Source organism: Astatotilapia calliptera, chromosome 16 (assembly GCF_900246225.1).
Source record: "Astatotilapia calliptera chromosome 16, fAstCal1.2, whole genome shotgun sequence".
Classification (NCBI taxonomy): Eukaryota; Metazoa; Chordata; class Actinopteri; order Cichliformes; family Cichlidae; genus Astatotilapia; species Astatotilapia calliptera.
The window spans coordinates 12813546-12831828 of record NC_039317.1 but is presented as its reverse complement, the minus strand read 5'-3'; the positions used below and the strand labels follow the sequence as shown (position 1 = coordinate 12831828).

Genomic DNA, 18283 nt, shown 5'->3' with positions numbered 1-18283 from the left:
GATGTCTAACAGGTGGGACACATAGACAACCCTCTGATGTTTCATTTGACCTTTGACCTCTCCCTTATAAATCCACTTGTAGTCCACCAGCCAATAAACCTATCACCATATGATGAACTGCAGTTCCCAGAATTCCACGAGATTGGAAATTTTGATGTCTGCCTTCTTTTATTTAGGACAGTGTAAATCTAACCCTTTCATGCCATACACACTGGCCTCTTCTTCATCTGAATGCTGTTAACCAATCAGCCGAATGCCACGTGGACCATCAGTGCAGTTTATCCTTTTACTACTCTGAGTATGAATACAGCTGGACTTGCTTGTGAAAAATCAATCAGAACATTAACAGAATCAGGCACATTTTAAAGACTTTCACAGTTTAATGGGGTATATTTAGCCTGTGTTTGCAAGTGATCAGCTATGCAATAACTTTGCTATCTGTGATTGCACCACAGGGTGCTCTTACTGTGTAATCGAAAGCGCCACTACACTGTTACCCAGCTACACTGGCTTACTGTCTGACCCAATTAAGATTGCGTTGTCGCGACAGAAACAATAACTCAATTATTTTAACAACTGGCCACACCAAAATCAATTCTTAGTGATGTTTGGGCTGGACACCTATCAAAATCGTCACATTTCTTCCACTTACAGCCACTTGGCAGAGACAGAACTGTCACGCATTCACGTCTAACTCATTTCCTTGTCTGTCATTTGAGGAAGAAGAAACTGAGAATAAATTACTTTTGCGGCAGAGACCTGACACTGAAGTATCTCCGTGTAGAAAAAAAGGTTCTCTCTTTTAAGCTTAAGGTGGTTTTAAATCTACCGAATAGCCTCCCTGACATCTCTCGAGCATGTTACTGTAAATGCACTCCAAGCGACTGAATCATTTAACATCCAATCAATACAATTCACATTGCACCATAAACACGCTTTGGTCTGATTCCTGTTTCGGAAAGCTGCTAGGACTTCTGTGTAAATGAGGCGCACTGGTTGTTTCACGGGGAAGAAAAACTGAAGTGTTGGCTTTTGTGAAGCTGGATGTAATAAATGAAATCCCCCAATGAACAAAGAAAAAGACTTTTAAAACAGAAAACAAAAATCTTGCACAGTCTGCTTGACAAAAGTCAAGAAAGCACTGTGATGGCCTGCTCTCCTGGGTTGATGGGATCTGTTGTAGCTGTGCCATGCTGCCATCACCTGGCCAATAAATTTACAGCAATTTTAACAAAACTTGTGGTGTGTTGTATGTGCTGCACCACAGGTTGGACTTTCCCTTTTTTCTATGCAAATCTAAATATAAAAGCAGCCGAAAAAACTTTGCTCCTTGTGTGCATGACATCATGCCGCAGCAATGGCAACATTTGCTCACTTCGCCTCTGCAGAAACCGAGGTGCTGCAGAGGTAAAGTTCAAAACACCGCACGATAACAAACCAAAGAGACAATATGTAAAACCCACCATTGTTTCCTGTAAGTCCCCCCCCACCCCCCCCCCCCACCCCCACCCCCCGTGGAGGCTGTCAGTGACGCTGCGAGTAGGTTGAGAAGAGTTTCAATGTTCACGTACAACAAAGCAGACATTGAGATACTGTGTGCTACATCTTAAATGAATGTGAGCTTTATTTTCACCTGCACACATCACACCTGAGACACAGCCACTCGTGCTTTGTCTGCTAAAGCAAAGATGCACAAAAAAAAGAAGAAAAACACCATCTCAAGTCTCATGGGTGAGTCAATCAGCTCTGAACACAGATGTTTTTTGCCACAACAGCAGCACTCCCATACTGTGAGTGTAAATTACACCTTGGAAATTAATTGCAAGTTCTTGATTTAGACTTTGATAATGAACCATGTACACAGCGATGCATTCAGTGTTACATTGTGCAAAAGCGCTCACAGTACGTATCGCAGTCCCATTTTGAAATGACTGTGGCTGTTTCATATCATTGCGCTGGTCATATTGCTCATTGATCTGATGCTGCCTGTGTGCGTGTGCCTGCTCTTTCGTCTCACGCTCCGCAGATAGTTCCTGTACAGAATCACGCTAATCACCCTGTCCTGGAACTGCTTGGAGACGATGTAGTACAGGATGATATCCAAGACTGTGCTTAGGTTCATGAGGAATGTGGTGAAGACTGCCCAAGTGCTATACCCCCCGTCGATGCCGTTCCCCAGCAAACGGACAACCAAACACACATGAAAAGGCACAAAACACACCAGCACTTGGATAATGAGCGTGATTATAATCCGGATGGACTTTTGCTTTACTTTAGGTTTGAGTTTAGAGGTGCGGCCATGAATCAGATTGTCCACAATGACGACATAGCAGCCGATCATTATGCAGATGGGGACGAGGAAGAAAAAGATAAGTCGCACAAAGTTGACGGGGTTGTCATGGCGCATGTGGATGATGTCTTGCATCTTGATGCAGGTGGTGAAGTTAGAGGCCCGGTCAGGGTCCTTCTGGGAGAAGAGCAATGGTACAGAACTGCCCATGGTCATGACCCAGACCCCAACACTGCCCACCACAGCCTTCGGGACGTTTCTCAACTCCTTGCCGTGCTTTGGCTGGACAATGGCCATGTAACGGTCAGTGCTAATCAGGGCAAACAGCCACAAAGCCATGCAAGGGTAGAAAATGGTGAAGGCTGCCATGATTCGACAGAAAAGATCTCCAAAAGGCCAGTAGTCCTGGTGGTGGTATACCATTCTGAAAGGAAGCAGCAGGATGAAGGTGAGGTCTACCAGTGCCACGTTTATCATGTGGATAGTGACTGAGTTCCTTTTCTTTGTGGTTAGGGCAAACACCCATAAAGCTGTGAAATTAACCATGACTCCAATGACGAAGATGAAGCAGTAGAAAATCAGGCCTGAAATGCGGTACTCCACTGGTCCCTGCTCTGGCTTCATAGTTGCAGACATGTTGGTGGAGTTTAGATCCACTGTCATACTGAAAGACAATGGCGTTTGTTTCAGTTGTCATTCATTAGTACCTTTGTTTCAACATTTCGGTTTATATATCACATGTGGTCATGTCTGATGCAGCTGTGGTGCTTTTAATATTCGTATGACACATCCAAAAAGGTTTTGGTACTGAAAAGGATGTACTTTGGCTACCACTTGTGGATCCCTAAAAGTACATCAGCTACATGGAGCTGAATAATTTCAATCAGCTACAAATTCTTAGAGTGACAGTTATGACCAAAATAATCTGTCAAAACAACTCAAAATATAACTTACATATATGGATTGTTTTGAATCTGTTCCTCATCCATCCACACGAGTAAAATCTGAGAAGAAAGACCAAAACATAAAACTTAGAAAAAATGTAAAACTAAGAGTCTTTCCTAACGTTTAGCACGATCAAACCGTCTGCTCTAGACGGGAATTAAAACGACACAATTAGATTTACAGAAGTGACACTCAGTTGAAATGGTGGCTTCTTCTAAATATGGACATTTTTATGTTACAGATGACAGCAGCAGCTGTTAATTTGAATATATATTTTTAAAATGCGGTGCAGCTGTACCATGCAAAACAGAGAGCTTTTCTATAACTGCAGACAACAAAAATCACCCAAATAAACAGAAAAAGAAAAAAATGAAAGCAAATGTTTGATTGAACTGCAATCTGTGGTTAGAGTCAAATGTGGAAGTGTGATTTGTATCCCTGAGAAAGTGATTTAGTATCTTGATAAGAAATCATGTGACTTCTGTTTGACATTTACCCATTTCTTTTCTACTGTACTCCACTCTACGTACTTTTTTTTATTGTATGTAAATAAAATTATAGAATATCTATCAATCTAGATATCCCACAGCAAACTAGACATAATCTAGATGAAAGAAAGATGTAAATGAAACAAACATATCATGTGAATCGATTTTTAGTAGCACCAAAAGACGCATACTGTACAAAGTAGCCATGAAACACGTCTGCCAATACTACAACCTTCAACGCTTAAAAGTGAAACAGATCAGGTAGCTTTGCCTGGACAATAAAAGGCTGCACTTACCACAAAAATCAAACAAACATCTTGACAAGCTCACAACAGCAGGTTTATGAAGCCAAATGGAGCTCATGAAGATGTCAGAATACCAAGCTCTCACGGCCAAAACAGGGAAGTGAATACTTTCTCTCTGAATTTGACTGTAATGGTGGCGAGACAGAAGAGGCTGTAAAGCCCCCTTCACTTCCTGTGTCGCCCGTGCGTTATAGTTTCTGCTCTTTTTTAGATTCCTTTACACTGTCTGCGTGGTTGGAACAGAAATGGACTACAGCTTTCCACAGTCTGCAATTACACCCCCTTAAAGAAAATGATGTGCCATTAGAAGTGGGAGTGTGTTTGGCAGGCAGAGAGATGGCAGATTTAGGGCGAGTTATTGATTGGAAAAGTGGGGTCTGTCACAGCACATTAGTTCTCAGGGGAGTAATCCACAGCAGGTTGCTGCGAGAAGCATCTGCTGCTGGAGAGAAGTAATTAAAAACAGGATGTTGAGGCAGTTGCCATATAAACAGGAAATAAGACGGTGGTAATAGACACTTCACGCTGATGCTGGGAGATGGTTTTACACCACATCGGCTTAATGGATGCAAAGCGCATAGCTCAGGTGAAACGCTCAAGGTCAGCGTGGACCCGGATTGAATACAGATTAATGCGTCTGATTAGTGTGTGTGTGTAAGGTGGTAAAAACTATCAATTGGGACGTTTGACTCAAAGAACTTTGTGAGAACAAAACTTCTTCTGTTCACGTCCTCGCTGGTTCATTCGCAGGGCTTAAAATAGACCGTTTCCATCACTCACCACAGGTTTTTTCTTTTTTGCGGCTCCCACAAAAGGTTTTACATGTTGCCCCGATGCACATTCATAATTGTGCCGTGCAGATTTGTCAGCTTTGATGCTAAACTTCTTCTTATTGTCAGTGGATTTTGGGTTTTTTTTAGTACTGCATTTTGATCACAGCTCATTCAGTCTAATTCTTATTCCTGGGAAATAATTATCTATCGGCTTGTCCTCTTGATGTGTCTTAAAAAAAATCTCGCACCAGATGGTACTTTGTGTTCATTGCAATATGTTGTTATGACAACAGTCTGTGTGATGTTTTCCTCTCTTTGATACTTGTCATGTGGTTGCGTCAATATTCAACTCTATAGTACATGTTTAATTATTCACCTGTATAAGCAACAAGGAGTGTATTTATGCTTTCTCTATACAGATAACCAGACATCAACTACCTCTCCCCTTCTCCCTTTGCTCTTTTTAAACTATCTATTTTATACTATGCCATTTTTTGTAAAAGCATAAAAGTAATATTTCAATAAAATGATTATTAGGTCCTCTTTTGTAGCTTCCGTCTACATTTAGAATTGATATATGGCCCCTCTGAGAAGCACATTTTATTTGGTTAATCACCACCTCTCTTACGCTGTTTTACACTGCCCTCTAGAGGCTGAAAAGAAATACTACAACACACCCAGCCTGTGGCTTATTTATTCACTGCGGAACGTATATATTATTTTTACATTAAAGAAAGCATTATATCAGTATATCATATTTTATTTGTAGTAACTGCTTTATAAATTTAAGGATTCGCATACTCAATATTTGTTCAAGGTGGCGCAGAGTTGAAGGGTTTTGTACGCAAACATTGTGAAAAGGTTCTTTCTTTGACCACATTAGTTAGCTGCGCTGTGGTGTAGTGGTTAGCAGTGATAGCTCATACCAAAAAGGTCGATCTTATGATGTACTTTATCAGCTGATGAGTCTAAATGTGAGAGTGAATTATGGTTTGTCTCAACCCTGTCCAAGAAGCACTCTGGCTCCCACATGCGCACTTTCATCATCAGGCCCCCCTTTCAGACCCACTGCAGTGTGCTAGAAGGCCTGTGTGGGACTCCCTGTTTCCCGTTTGGTGACCTTTGGTGTTTCTCGTTTTCACACACACTAAACAGTAATGACGCTCGAGTCATATAAAAGTAATGTTTAAAATTATAAAAAAAAAATCCACAAGAGTCTATAAAATGTTACTTGTGCCAGTTTCATTAGAACAGGGGTGTCAAACTCAAATACACAGTGGGCCAAAATTCAAAACTGCAACAAAGTCGCGGGCTAACGTTAATATTTATTGAAATATATTTATTCCTCCAGATATAAGAATGAATCTTTTCTTATGGACTCAAACACGTTTTGCTGAAAAACTGAATATGGAACAAGCAAAGCTTAATACTAAACAATATATATATATATATATATATATATATATTAGCTGTATAATACCAGTAGGCCAGCTCTGATAGTAATTTGGTATGGCTTCGCGGGCCAGAGTTTGACACCTATGCATTAGAATATTGTTGTTATCACACACACATGTAAATTAATTTCTAATTCATAAATTAATCATTTTATGTCACAACAACATGCGACAAAGTAACATCAACTCTGTAATTATTAAAGATTAGTTAATATCAGTCATCATGGAGCCTATCCTAGCCATCGCTGGGTGAGAGGCAGGACACACCATGAGCATGTTGCGCGTCTACCACGGTGCTAACACAGAGTAAGAGAATCATTTACACTTAAATTCACACCTAGAGCATGGCCACCACCATGCAGCACCATGCTAAACTTTAACTAAATACCCATTCATTACCTGTCAATTTTCCATGTATTAGTTGGGATTATTATAAAGGTTTGTCTCAAAAACCTCCATATTTAAAATATCTGACCTATGGCCATGATTCTGACATGATGTTCATACTGTCAGCCCCTCCGAGAAATATAAGTGACAGAAACAAAGCACGATGAAGCAGCTGACAATTATATGTGTGAAATATGTGTTTATTGCAAACGAAGAAACCACACTATCATCAAGAGACATGTTCCCGTTGAACTAAACGTACGAAGATAACAGTGTCAAAATGCATATATGTCAATATATGCATATATTCTGACTCATACTTAACTCTTATGTAAATGCAAAACATTCCAGTAACATAAGTTGACCTATGAAAAAATGAACAACAAAACAAGAAAACATATCTTGTTTTGTATAACCAAAGGCGTAAAATCCAAGAAAGAAAGATGCTGTTTTGCATGTACGTATGACAGTGACGTAGATGGTTAACTTAAATGGCTGATTAATTTCTATCTGGTGACTAAATGTCATCAGATAACATTCCAAGTATTTTGTCTAGTTTCAAGTATTTTTACCACAGCTTCACTTTTTTGCTCCTTTTCTCACAGCTACCACACCAGCAAACTTCCTGCAGCTTAGAGATTAAATCAGGTTTGTACAGAGGTGACAGCGAAAAGTTACGTTAATTACTTGTTGGAGTACTTTTAATGTCAGCCTACTCAGAGGAGACAAAACCGTGAGTTCAGGTTTTTATCGTTGTACATCGCTGCTGTTTGGTTTTCAAACAGCACAGCTGACAGATCTGTGGATCAGATTACATCCAGGTGAAGCTATAAACCATGTTCTCGGTGCAGCACCTTCGTGCTAGCTCTGACACTACAACTGCAAATCTGTCTTCAGCGTAACTTACCAGGCTTTATCTAATGTGGTCATGTTGTGATTTGTTAAATGATGGCAGTGTGCCTTTGAAAACTATTGTTTGAGAGCTCAACATCCCCTTTTATATATACATTAAAATGGTGTCGTTTTATCTTTTATCGTTTGATTATTTGTGAGAAATCAAGTGATACAGGAAACACATTGACATTCAAATGTGTAAGTGCAAATGTTTGTGTGACACACTAAATGTGGGTGGTGAATGTGTCAGAGGGCTGGCAGCTCTGTAACAAGAGTACCAGGTTTTCTTAATACAAATACTAAGATGCTTTAAGTTTTTCTGTTGATGTTTTGATGTCTTTTATATTTACATACTTGTAAATTTCTTGATAGCAATTCCACCCAACTGCTAATTTTTACAAATCAGTGGCACAGTTTTTGGATACTCTTAGTACCTCTGATTTCTTCACTTAATGGCACTCTTAGCATTTTTTCATATATATAAAATTTTTCTGTAATAAGTGCTACAAACCCCTTGCGTTCCAAAGTTCAAAGTTCTTCACAGTACTGTACTTTGTAAATGGTGCCATGTGTTTTGCTCTGTGGGTTTGCTGCCACCCTGGCATATGTTATAGTGACACATAAGCGTTAAACGCTGCTGAACTTCTCACTAGTTAGTCTTTTTTTAACATTGTGCTCCGTTTCTTTGCAATCGCATATCAAAGCCTCCTTCAGAAATATTCCTTCTGTTCTGCTCTGTTCTAAACACAACAGCCAAAAAAGGCCACTGTTTCACAATCTTAGCAAATTAGACAGAATTGTGCAACCTGATAGCAAGATATGTAAACAAATATAAGATCAAATTCTAGAACTAAAGTTCAAACTGTCTTCAGTAGCTTGAACCGACCAAAAGGCCTGTCACAGTCTCCCAACACATGTGTAATTCAAACTAAAAGCAAAAAGTTTACACCTTTCCAAAATGCGAAGGCAGTAAAAATAAATCCTCGCACATATTTTTTCAGACCTTTTGATGCCAGCTTACAGTAGACGCTCTCTGAACTTTGTGCTGAAAGGTATAAGTTCATGGTGGTGTACTGTTGGGTGCAGGCTGCTATGCAAGAGGTGAGAGTTTGCATTCCACCACACCACTGTTCTTTTTTCTCAAACCTCAGACCAAGCATTTGGCTTACTTAACCAGTTAAATTAGTTAAACTAGTGCTCATTTCTCAATGTCCTTAAAAATATTGTTGGATGCATGCAATATTCTGTTATATTTTATAATTCTTTCTTACCTCAAATATTGAAATTTATATGTGCACAATTTCTGCTGCTTCACTGATAAAACACATCTGTGTTGACTGAATTTCTAATAACCAGACCTGACATCCCTTCATGGCCTTCTAGTTCAGTGGGAAGGTGATGGTGTTGTGAGATAACGTGAAATGGGTGTTAAATCTAAGAACGATTCGTAGTGGTGACTCAATATACTATAAACAGAGCTGCTGTTTGCATCCAGCAAGAAGCGGATATAACCACAATATAAACACAATCTCAGTCACATCCAAAACATTATTAATAATTATTACAAGTCATTTATTATGTACAGTGCTGCATAAACATGTCAAGCATTGAAGTGACAATTGCTCCAAAAACAATGCTGTGAAGAGTTTTCATTTACCAATTATAGTTACACAAGGTGCAGTAAAAAGGAAAAAAAGCATATCAGTATCTGGGCAGAATCGGAATCAGAATACTTTATAATCCCCAAGAAAATGATGCTGTTAGAGCTGCTCCAATAAGAAAAGTAACAGATTGAACTAAAGTAAATAATACAATGTGTTATAAAGTTACAATCAATTAAACTTAAAGACTGGCAAAGATCAAGGGCCTTTAAAGGTTTTCTAACTATCTTCAGATTTAGCTACACTTTATTTTTTTGTGAATTTAGAGTTTTGCAATGCTTTCCGTTTCTTCGGGTAATTCCAGCCACACATGTATGATGATTGGTCTACCTCAGGCTTTATTGCACTAGTTGTACTTCTAAAATCATACTAAAGAATAAGTTTAGCACCCTTCCGAAAGTACGGTATAATGGTTACATATTTAAAGATTTCTAATGCCCCCAAATTTTTTGTTGAGTACTACGAGCTCGCTCGCAAAGCTAAACAGTTTTATGACTGACTTAACAGATGTTAATCACTTAGCAAACCACAGGGTGAAATGCAGTTTCTGCAGTTTTTCAGCGGTTTTATAAATATATCACTACACATGGCATACAGTTTTATGACGGCCGTTCCTGTGGCCTATTTACATGTGGTAAATGCTGTGTGTTGTTCACACATTAAACCTAAAATATAGACCATAAAATTCAACAAGAAACATAACAAACTGCTGGTGGTGGAACATATAGCACTTGAAACCACTGCGTCTCTAACTCTTGCGCAGACAGAAAATAATAACTATAGAAACAGATCCAGAACAGTTAAAGTTGTTGCAAACGTCTCTTTAAATAAACAACAAACAAACAATAAAAAAACAACCTCATCCTCAAGCCACTAAATAACAATGCATGATTATCCAAACAGGAAAATATTAAATATGTTGCTTTTGCAAACATTTAAGGTTGGCAGAGAGTTGGAATAATCTCTGTCGATTTCCCTGAACTATTACACCTGAAAGCTGAACCGAAACTTGGGGAAAATAAAAGACAATTGAAGCGTGATTCTGTACGAGAATGAAACTTCTGTCAGATCTAATTCATCCTTACATTTCAGTTCATAGAAGTATCACTGTAAGTGAGTGCCTTTGATGTGAGCTTGCTGGTTTTGAATCCAGGCTGGTGCCTTCCAGACCTGTGTGGCTCTATTGGTACTGTGGTTTCTTCCCATTCTCCATGTTAGCTCTGCAACAGGTTCCTCCTTGAATTCTCAGACATTTCCAGAAATGTCCTTTGAGTGCTTTCACTTGTGGAAAACAATCCATTTCCAGTGTCTACAGATGCTGGGCATTTGTGATGATGCAAAAGTCCATTTAAAGGTTAAAACCTCTTTATTTGAGACACTATCTTTGAGAAAAGTCACCCTGAGAAAAACAAAACGAAACAAAAAGATTCCTCTTATTCTGTGCAGCTCTTTGTCCCTTAATTCTTTAGATCAGTCGTGATAGTGGGATCTTCGTTCTGTGACTGTTCCCATAACTGAGCTGTTTAGCTGGATCTTGTTACCGTCGAGGAAATCCTTGGAGGAACCTTCAGGAGACACTCTCACTGCGCTGGAGAATGACATGCTAACGTGCACCTTCAGGATTTTCAGGAGTTTTCTTTTGTAGCCCTTACAGGCAAAGAAATAGATAAACGGATCCAAGCAGGAGTTGAGGTTCATCAGACATACGGTGATGTGCAGTGACACCTGAAAGGCTGTGAGCTGACTGCAGTCGGGTTCCGACACCAGCTTGCGGATCATGTACTGCAGGAGGTCAATGTGGTAGGGGCTGAAGCACACGATAAACACCACGGACACGCAGCAGATCACTCCGATGGCCTTGCGGCTCCTGCCGGACTTTTCTGTTAAATGGTTGTTCTTGGCTGTTAAGTGAAGCTTGGAGCATAAGACAGAATAACACACCAGGATGGTGACGACAGGGATAACATAACCCAAGCCAACAGCACCAATCAGTGTAGTGGCAATATGTGGAACTTTATCAAGGTTGGGGTATTCCATGCAGGTGATGTAGCCATCAGGTTCATTGTGGCACATGTTAATGTAAAGCAGTGGGAGTGTCTGACCCAGGACCAGCAGCCACACGCCAACACAAATGTAGCGCACGTTACTGACTTTCCTGAGTCGGGCAAAACGCAGAGGCAAGACCACGGCGATGAAGCGGTCCACACTGAGACAGGTCATGAAGTTGACTCCCGCATAGGTGTTGATATAGAAGATAAGGCCTGAGATCTTGCACAGAGCTTCTCCTAGTGGCCAGTGGAAACCCAAAGCATAGTAGATGATCCTCAAAGGCAGAGAGAGGGTGAAGAGGATGTCGGATATGACCAGGTTGAGAGAGTACAAGGTAGTGGAGTTTATCTTCTTCAGATTGGGACGGATTACATGGAGGGCCAGGCAGTTACCAAACAGTCCCACAAAGAACACAAGGCTGTAGAAAAGAGGCATGAGGATTTTGGCATACTCCCGATGAGCATACAGGGTGGTACAGTTAGAGGTACTGTTGACGGTTGTGGTTGCGGCGGCAGAACCCATCTTAAATTTATTGAGTATCTGCATAAAAGAAAAAAATACAATCACACTTGGTTTCAATCTAGAGAGTAACACATTGCTTTGAGTTTTTTTCTTATTTTTTGTATGTAACAAATTAAAGGAAAATAAATAAATAAACTGAACTGCTGAGACTTTCTTTATGATGATATGAAACTATTGTCAACATTGGTGTGAGAACACATAGAGGGTTACAGATCCATGACCGTGTTTCGAAAGGGAAGTAAAAGTCAATTTCCTCACAGTCTACAAAATTGTTGCGTGAATGGCAGTATCATTAAAAAAAAATCTTAAATGGCAATGCTGACATTATCTTTTAGGTTGTGTTTCTAAACTCTAACAAATTATAAAGTTATATTTTAAAAAAACTGTTGCTATGGACAGTCAAAGCAAGCAAATTGACTATTTTGTTCTTCATGAAAGTAAAACCTGATCTGTCAACAGCAAGAGTTAACAATGAGTTGTGAAACAGTGAACACTGTGAACAAAGTGCTGTAAGGTACAAATAGATTTTTTGCTTTGTAGTGCCATCTTGTGGTTTGAAATTTTGTGCAAACAAAGATACACCTGATATCTGAGAGGAACTGGTGACAGACTGGAACTGCAAAGCACATGTAAACAGCCACACGTATGAAGCCTTGGCTTTCAAACATCACAGTCCCATCGACCCAGATGATTCATAAAATCCTGAGCCAACCTCATAATGCATTACGAAAAGATAAACGAACGCCTCCAAAGGTTGTACATTTATGTCCCGACTGGCTACTTTTTCGCAGCGTGAGGTTAGCATATTTAGCTTTTAATCTGCATATGCAGCTCTTCTTCTTTTCTATTCTGACAGATGATTGTGGTTTGTTTTTTTTAATATAGCATATTTTCCTTTTCATACATGAAATTGGTTTTATATTTCTTATATTTCTGTCTCAAGTGACTACCAGGGAAAATAGCACAAGTCACGTTCATTTCCAAACTGTTCCAATCCTTTATTTAAATTTTTGACTCACAGGACGTTTCTGGCATAGCGCGTGTGGTTAAAAGTGCCATGAAGGAAGTCAGTGAACAATGCCTCTGCTCAACGGCTATTCTCAATGCAGCTGCAACTCTGTCACATAAACAGCACAAAAAAAAAGTTTATTAAAAAAAAAAAAAGCGGTGTTACTAGCTGGCCTTGGGTATGAGGAAGTGAGCTTCCCCAAGGTACTCTACCCTTGAAGGCAGTTGGAGTGCCACATTGTGTACATTGAGACTGCCTTATCATTCTATCTATCTGTTTGACCACATGGTGGGGTGGAGAAAAATGTTTCCTGGCCCACCAATTGCATTTTGGACAAACCTGCAACAACACTGTTTCCTTCCCACTGTCGTCAAAGTGCTTGCTCATAGGGGGTCTTAAGATTATTGGGTTTTTCTCTGTATCTATGAAGCGCCTTGAGGCGATTTTTGTTGTGATTTGGCGCTATATAAATAAAATTGAATTGAATTGAACACTGTTGTGTTTAAATAGTTTCAAAAAGCTGTTGTATGACTTCACAAATTTGAAGTGTGTGTGTTATAAAAGTGTGTTTCTTAAGATAGTTAGTAATGTGATTGTGGTAATGTCACGTTTACACAAGTGAGCGAGTATTTTGTTTTTCTGAATCTGCCAAATTCAATTACATTAAAGAATAAAGGATGAAGATTGTAACGATATTTAAAAATGTTTATTTAAAAACACTTTTTGCTTTGGTGTGAGACATTTACGTGGAGTAAATTCCTGACTCTAGTCTATGCCCTGTTTTCATACATTTAGTCCACGTATATTAATCTATATGATCACCTGAAATTGATTTTGGCAAGTCAAAAGAGACACGGTGTTCACCGTTACACTACAAAACAAGTTAAAGTTTGGAAAAAACACAGAGAGAAACTTACCTTACAGATGGAACGTGCTGCTCATCAGACTTGAAGTCCCATTTATTCAACCGACGTTATTTTTGGCGGAAAGATATCACAGCTGCCCTGAGCGCGGTACCGTCACACTGACCTGGGTGAAAATAACAAGACAAAGTAATCAAGATCAGTATCTCCTGCCAGTAACCATAGTGACAAAATATCCTGTTCTAGCGCTCAGTTTCTCTCTCTCTCTCTCTGTTTCTTTCGCACCGTTTGCCCGTCTCTCACTTTTCTCGCTTTAACTCAACTTTTTCAAAAGTTTTGTCTTTAAAAAAAATCTTGCAAAACACCTACTGATAACGCCAAAAGACGTGCTCAGTGTCACTCGTTACATCAAAATAAAACAAATCATTTCATTGGCATTTGTGGTCTAAAAAGTGGGTGGTGAGTCATGTGTGACTTTTTGAGCGGGGGGGCAAAATGTAGGTTTCATACACATGCTGTGCCCATGTGAGTACTCATGGGAGGATGTTGCTTCAGGTGCAGGAGTATGACCGTCAGCATTTTTATAAAATCATATATGCAACACAGCAATTTTGTTTTTCTTAATGTATTATTGTAAAGAGACTGGCCCACAACAGCACCGCACTTCTCTCCAGTAATCCTCAATTCAAGCTCAGAGTAATTCGCTTCCTTCTGATCAGTTTTCCCCTAGACTAAACAAATGAGTGATAGCTAAATGAGTGATAAACTTCCCCTTCAGTCCAAAGATACATTGGCTTTGATGTTATTAGCTCAGGCTCACTTTCAAAGTTGACGAACCACACAGATCTGAGACGACACAAATATAGTAAAGAATCCCCGCAGGCAAATGTGGTAGTCGCAAACATGCTTTGGAGTAAGAGATCAGAGACTGGTTTCACTGTATTATGTGGTTATGCTTTGATATATTGCAGAGAAAAAAGAAAAAATGATTTTACATACCTGTGCTTTTAAATGAGCAGGTTTTCTGAAGGCATCAATTAACTTTAAGACAAAATGCTATTGCTATGCTCAAATTAGAGCTTCAAATTCGGTATACTTACAGCTTATAGCAACAGTTATCCTGTGGTTTTAACACCTTTAAATCACCACCGCCCTTTAGGATACTTTGAATTTGAACGCGCACAACTACAGGATGTGAAGTGTGATGGCAACTGTATAGTGGAGAGCATAAATATCTTTTCTGCACCTTTTGTTTTTCCATTCAGTCATTCAGTTCACTGCTTTTAAGGTGTGGAAGAACTTCAACTTCAAACTTCAAAGAAAAATTAAAAAAATCACTAAGAACATCTATTAAATGCTTGTTAAGGTGGTGGGAAATGGAAATATTTCTAAAAGAATTTCTGTTGTTCTTGTTTTTTTGGGGTTTTTTTTTTGTTGGCCACAAACTTTCTTCCTTCAAAACATGTCTGGTAGTGAGAGAGAGGAAGCAGTTAACTTCCTCATGGCCTGTCCTTGTGCGTCTGACTCACTGGTCTTTAGACAGCCAGAACACGCCCGGTGATGACAGACAAAAGGCAAAGAATTTTACCATTGCTATTCATAGTAGACATATTGTACCAGTGCAAAGGCTAAGCCACTAATAACATTTTTACATTTCTTGTAAATCTTGGGTTTTTGTTAAAGATATCTGATAGTTTTTTTTGTGACAATAACAACAAAATCAGTTGCGTAAAACAAAGACTAATAAAATGAGAAATTGGTAAAAAAAAAAAAAAAAAAATTTAATTTAAAATTAAACAAAATTTGTACATCCTGTGCACATGGAAGGAAGTTTTGACAGAGAAACAGTGAAAAGGATTTCCTCCTGAGTTGCATATTATGGCACACAAACATTGTCACCATGGCTGTAAAGACCATGCTGCCAGTGTGGCAGTAGTAGTATGATCTATGTGTCACTTGTCAGTGTATTCAAATAGTTCATAATCAGTTCAGAACTGTGGTTTGGTAGTATTAATATATAGGACACGTGAAACCAAACACTGCTAATTTTTAACATTAAGCTAAAACCTTAATTTTGCCCTCATTAAATAAAAAAAACAAAAAACAAAAAACTGTTCATGATTTACAAATGTCACATATTGAATTGGCTGGTCTACTCACAGGGTGTATAGCGTAGTTTTTACACTAACAGATTTTAAAAATGTGTAGAGTTGCTTATCAATAGTGCGATAGCAATCTTTTAAAGGCTGTTCAGCTTGTGGTTCAGTATAGTGCAACAGCAACAGGAAACTCCTGTGGCTATTCATCATACTGCTGAAAACAAGCCAAAAACAAATCTACCAAGTAACAAAATTCCCATGAGACTAAATTGTATATACGGTGATTGCATTAATATTTGAGAGCACAATTTACTTTAATTCATTTATAGGACAATAACAGCTGATGCTGTTCTGGCTACAAGAACTTCAAAACCAAGTTCATATAACTACTTTTAAACATATTTACAAATCATCATTTCAACATTAATGCAATTCAGTGGCCTGTGGACCAATGGGTTCCTGTGATGACAATGACTTTATACAGTTTATTAGCGGGAAGTGGGACCATGTAGAGCAGAGGACATGTCGCAATAACTATGCTCTTGCAATCCTTATACATGTGCCTTTCTTGTCATGTCACAACAGTTTTTCTTAACTGTATCTGGCCGATTATCAAACTCTCTCCGTCAGATCAGGAGCATCTACCCAGGAGCAGTGCTCTCTTCTGGCAAGTGGAATGCACTGCGGGTTGAGATATTTAGATTATGTTGCAACAGGAGAAAGAAAACGAGAAGGTCAAAGCTTCGCTCCCAACACATGGTACACACAGTACTTGCGTCATAGCATAAAGAAGTCACAGGATGGCAGTAATGCCTTTACAGTTCTTCTACCTGCAACAAAAAGAGATAAATTTCAAGTCAGTGTTGGAATCAGCAGGCCTAAAAGAGATTTATGTCACTATCTGTGCATGCAGGGTGTACACATTGCCCTAACTAGAGGAAATTGCATGGAATTAATAGATAGATATTGAAATTTGAAAACTAAAATTAACTGGTAAAATGTTTAAAATGTTTCACTAAAATCAGATTTTCCCCCATTTTCCTATCAATATACAGTGTAAAGAAATTAGGGCTGGCTCAAGAGTTTTGCACAATTAAGCTAAAGCAACTCAGAGATAATTGACAATTTCAGGAATTTCTTTGAGATCTACGTACAGTGGTTAAGGTAGTTTATCTTACACAAGTACTTCTCTTTAGTATCTTCTTTGACAACAACCTTGCCCAGCAAATTAAATCTGTTTTTCTAACTGATTGAACTGGTCTGATCCCAAAGGTAACAGAATCCTGTGCTGTTTCATTTTATTTCTACTCAAGAATAAAAGTCAAATAAAAAGTCTATTCAACTTCGGATGGAATGGAGAGAGTATGTAATCATAAATCTGTGCGTTCATCATTTGTTTGAAGCCGGCTCACCTCCTGCAACCACTTTTCCGAGAATACGCGCTTCTTTTGCGGTTCGGACTCCTTCTGACATTTCTTTGGAGGTGGAGGAACACCAAAGTAACTGCTTACAGGAGCTTGCTTCTTCGACATCTTTAAGAGTTCTAAACTAATGTCTGTCCTCCTCCAGAAAATCTTATGTACGCAAACACGCATTGCAACTTCTTATCTGGTGCGCGTCTTTTATTTTGACAGCGAATGCGCACCTGCAGACCACTTATGTGCACCCCTGTTTATATTGTTGGAAACCCCACTCTACAGGGACGAGCATTGTCATCTTGGAGGACTGAGGCTCCTGTTAGTTATATTAATAAATTGATAAATTAGCAATATGTCTTGTTTATTTTTCAGACATCAATAATCTGATCCAATAACCAACACCAAACAAGCGTTAATAGCAGAATAAGCTGTTTGACAGAGAAGATTTGACGAGTCTTTTATTGGCGCAAACCACATACTCAACTCAACTCTGCTGCTCAACACACAAATAGATTTTCCTTACACGTGTGGCGAGGTGGCTAAAATGCAGACATTCTGTAATTAAGTGGGTTTAAAAATAATCTTGTAAAAGTTGAAGTACTGTTTCAACTTTTACACTGAAGCAAAAGTGGAGTATACGTACAGGTAAAGGCTCTGAAATAAACTTAAAGTAAGAAAGTAAACAAAGATAACTCTTTATAAGATGTTTCTACCAGCTATTTTTGTCCAAAGCAAACTGAACCTTGTGCTATATTAATGTAATAAAATTATATTAGCGAAAAGACAGAACTCATTTTATTTCTGCCTCCTTTTATTCTTACTATATGCTCAACATAGCAGCACACTGAGTGCTATTCATAAGTAGGAGAAAGATCTTACAGTTTTTCTTGATTGCTTAAACACTATAACCAGTCTCGTGAACCCAAATTTAATAACCATAATGACACTTTCCAAAACGGACACCCACTGTAAACACTGAACTGTAAACACTATGCCCCTGCTTTACCACATGAGTCAGATGTGGTGAACTGTTACTGCAAAACTCTACTCAAAAATCCCTACATTTGTCAGTTCTGACACCATGTGGTCACTTAGAAAGCACTAGCAGTCAATAATGTTCTCACAT

The 18283-nt window shown here is 38.9% G+C and overlaps 2 protein-coding genes across 3 annotated transcripts; both read right to left on the bottom strand.

The window, feature by feature from the left end:
• Positions 1–1606: 1606 nt before the first annotated feature.
• gpr18 (G protein-coupled receptor 18) lies at positions 1607–13750 on the bottom strand. 2 transcript variants are annotated; one of them, XM_026145716.1, is made up of 3 exons: positions 13695–13750; positions 3245–3294; positions 1607–2954 (listed from the first exon to the last, which is right to left on the bottom strand). In XM_026145716.1, the coding sequence occupies exons 2-3, from the start codon at positions 3277–3279 to the stop codon at positions 1943–1945; spliced, it is 1047 nt and encodes a 348-aa protein (XP_026001501.1). In that variant the 5' UTR covers positions 3280–3294; positions 13695–13750; the 3' UTR covers positions 1607–1942. The 2 variants fall into 2 exon arrangements, with proteins under 2 accessions (XP_026001501.1, XP_026001502.1); XM_026145717.1 differs by lacking the exon at positions 13695–13750 and adding an exon at positions 4020–4135.
• gpr183a (G protein-coupled receptor 183a) lies at positions 10012–13757 on the bottom strand. Its single transcript, XM_026145714.1, has 2 exons — positions 13695–13757; positions 10012–11786 (listed from the first exon to the last, which is right to left on the bottom strand). Exon 2 carries the CDS (start codon positions 11766–11768, stop codon positions 10668–10670), a length of 1101 nt encoding a protein of 366 aa, XP_026001499.1. The 5' UTR covers positions 11769–11786; positions 13695–13757; the 3' UTR covers positions 10012–10667.
• Between the last annotated feature and the right edge of the window lie 4526 nt (positions 13758–18283).

Excerpts from the sequence above, each read along its gene's own strand:
- gpr18 (XM_026145716.1), bottom strand. The coding sequence starts at position 3,279 with ATGGATGAGGAACAGATTCAAAACAATCCATATAT. Across the intron at positions 2,955-3,244 it reads ATTCAAAACAATCCATATAT|TATGACAGTGGATCTAAACT; the intron begins GTAAGTTATATT and ends ATTGTCTTTCAG.
- gpr183a (XM_026145714.1), bottom strand. The coding sequence starts at position 11,768 with ATGGGTTCTGCCGCCGCAACCACAACCGTCAACAGTACCTCTAACTGT.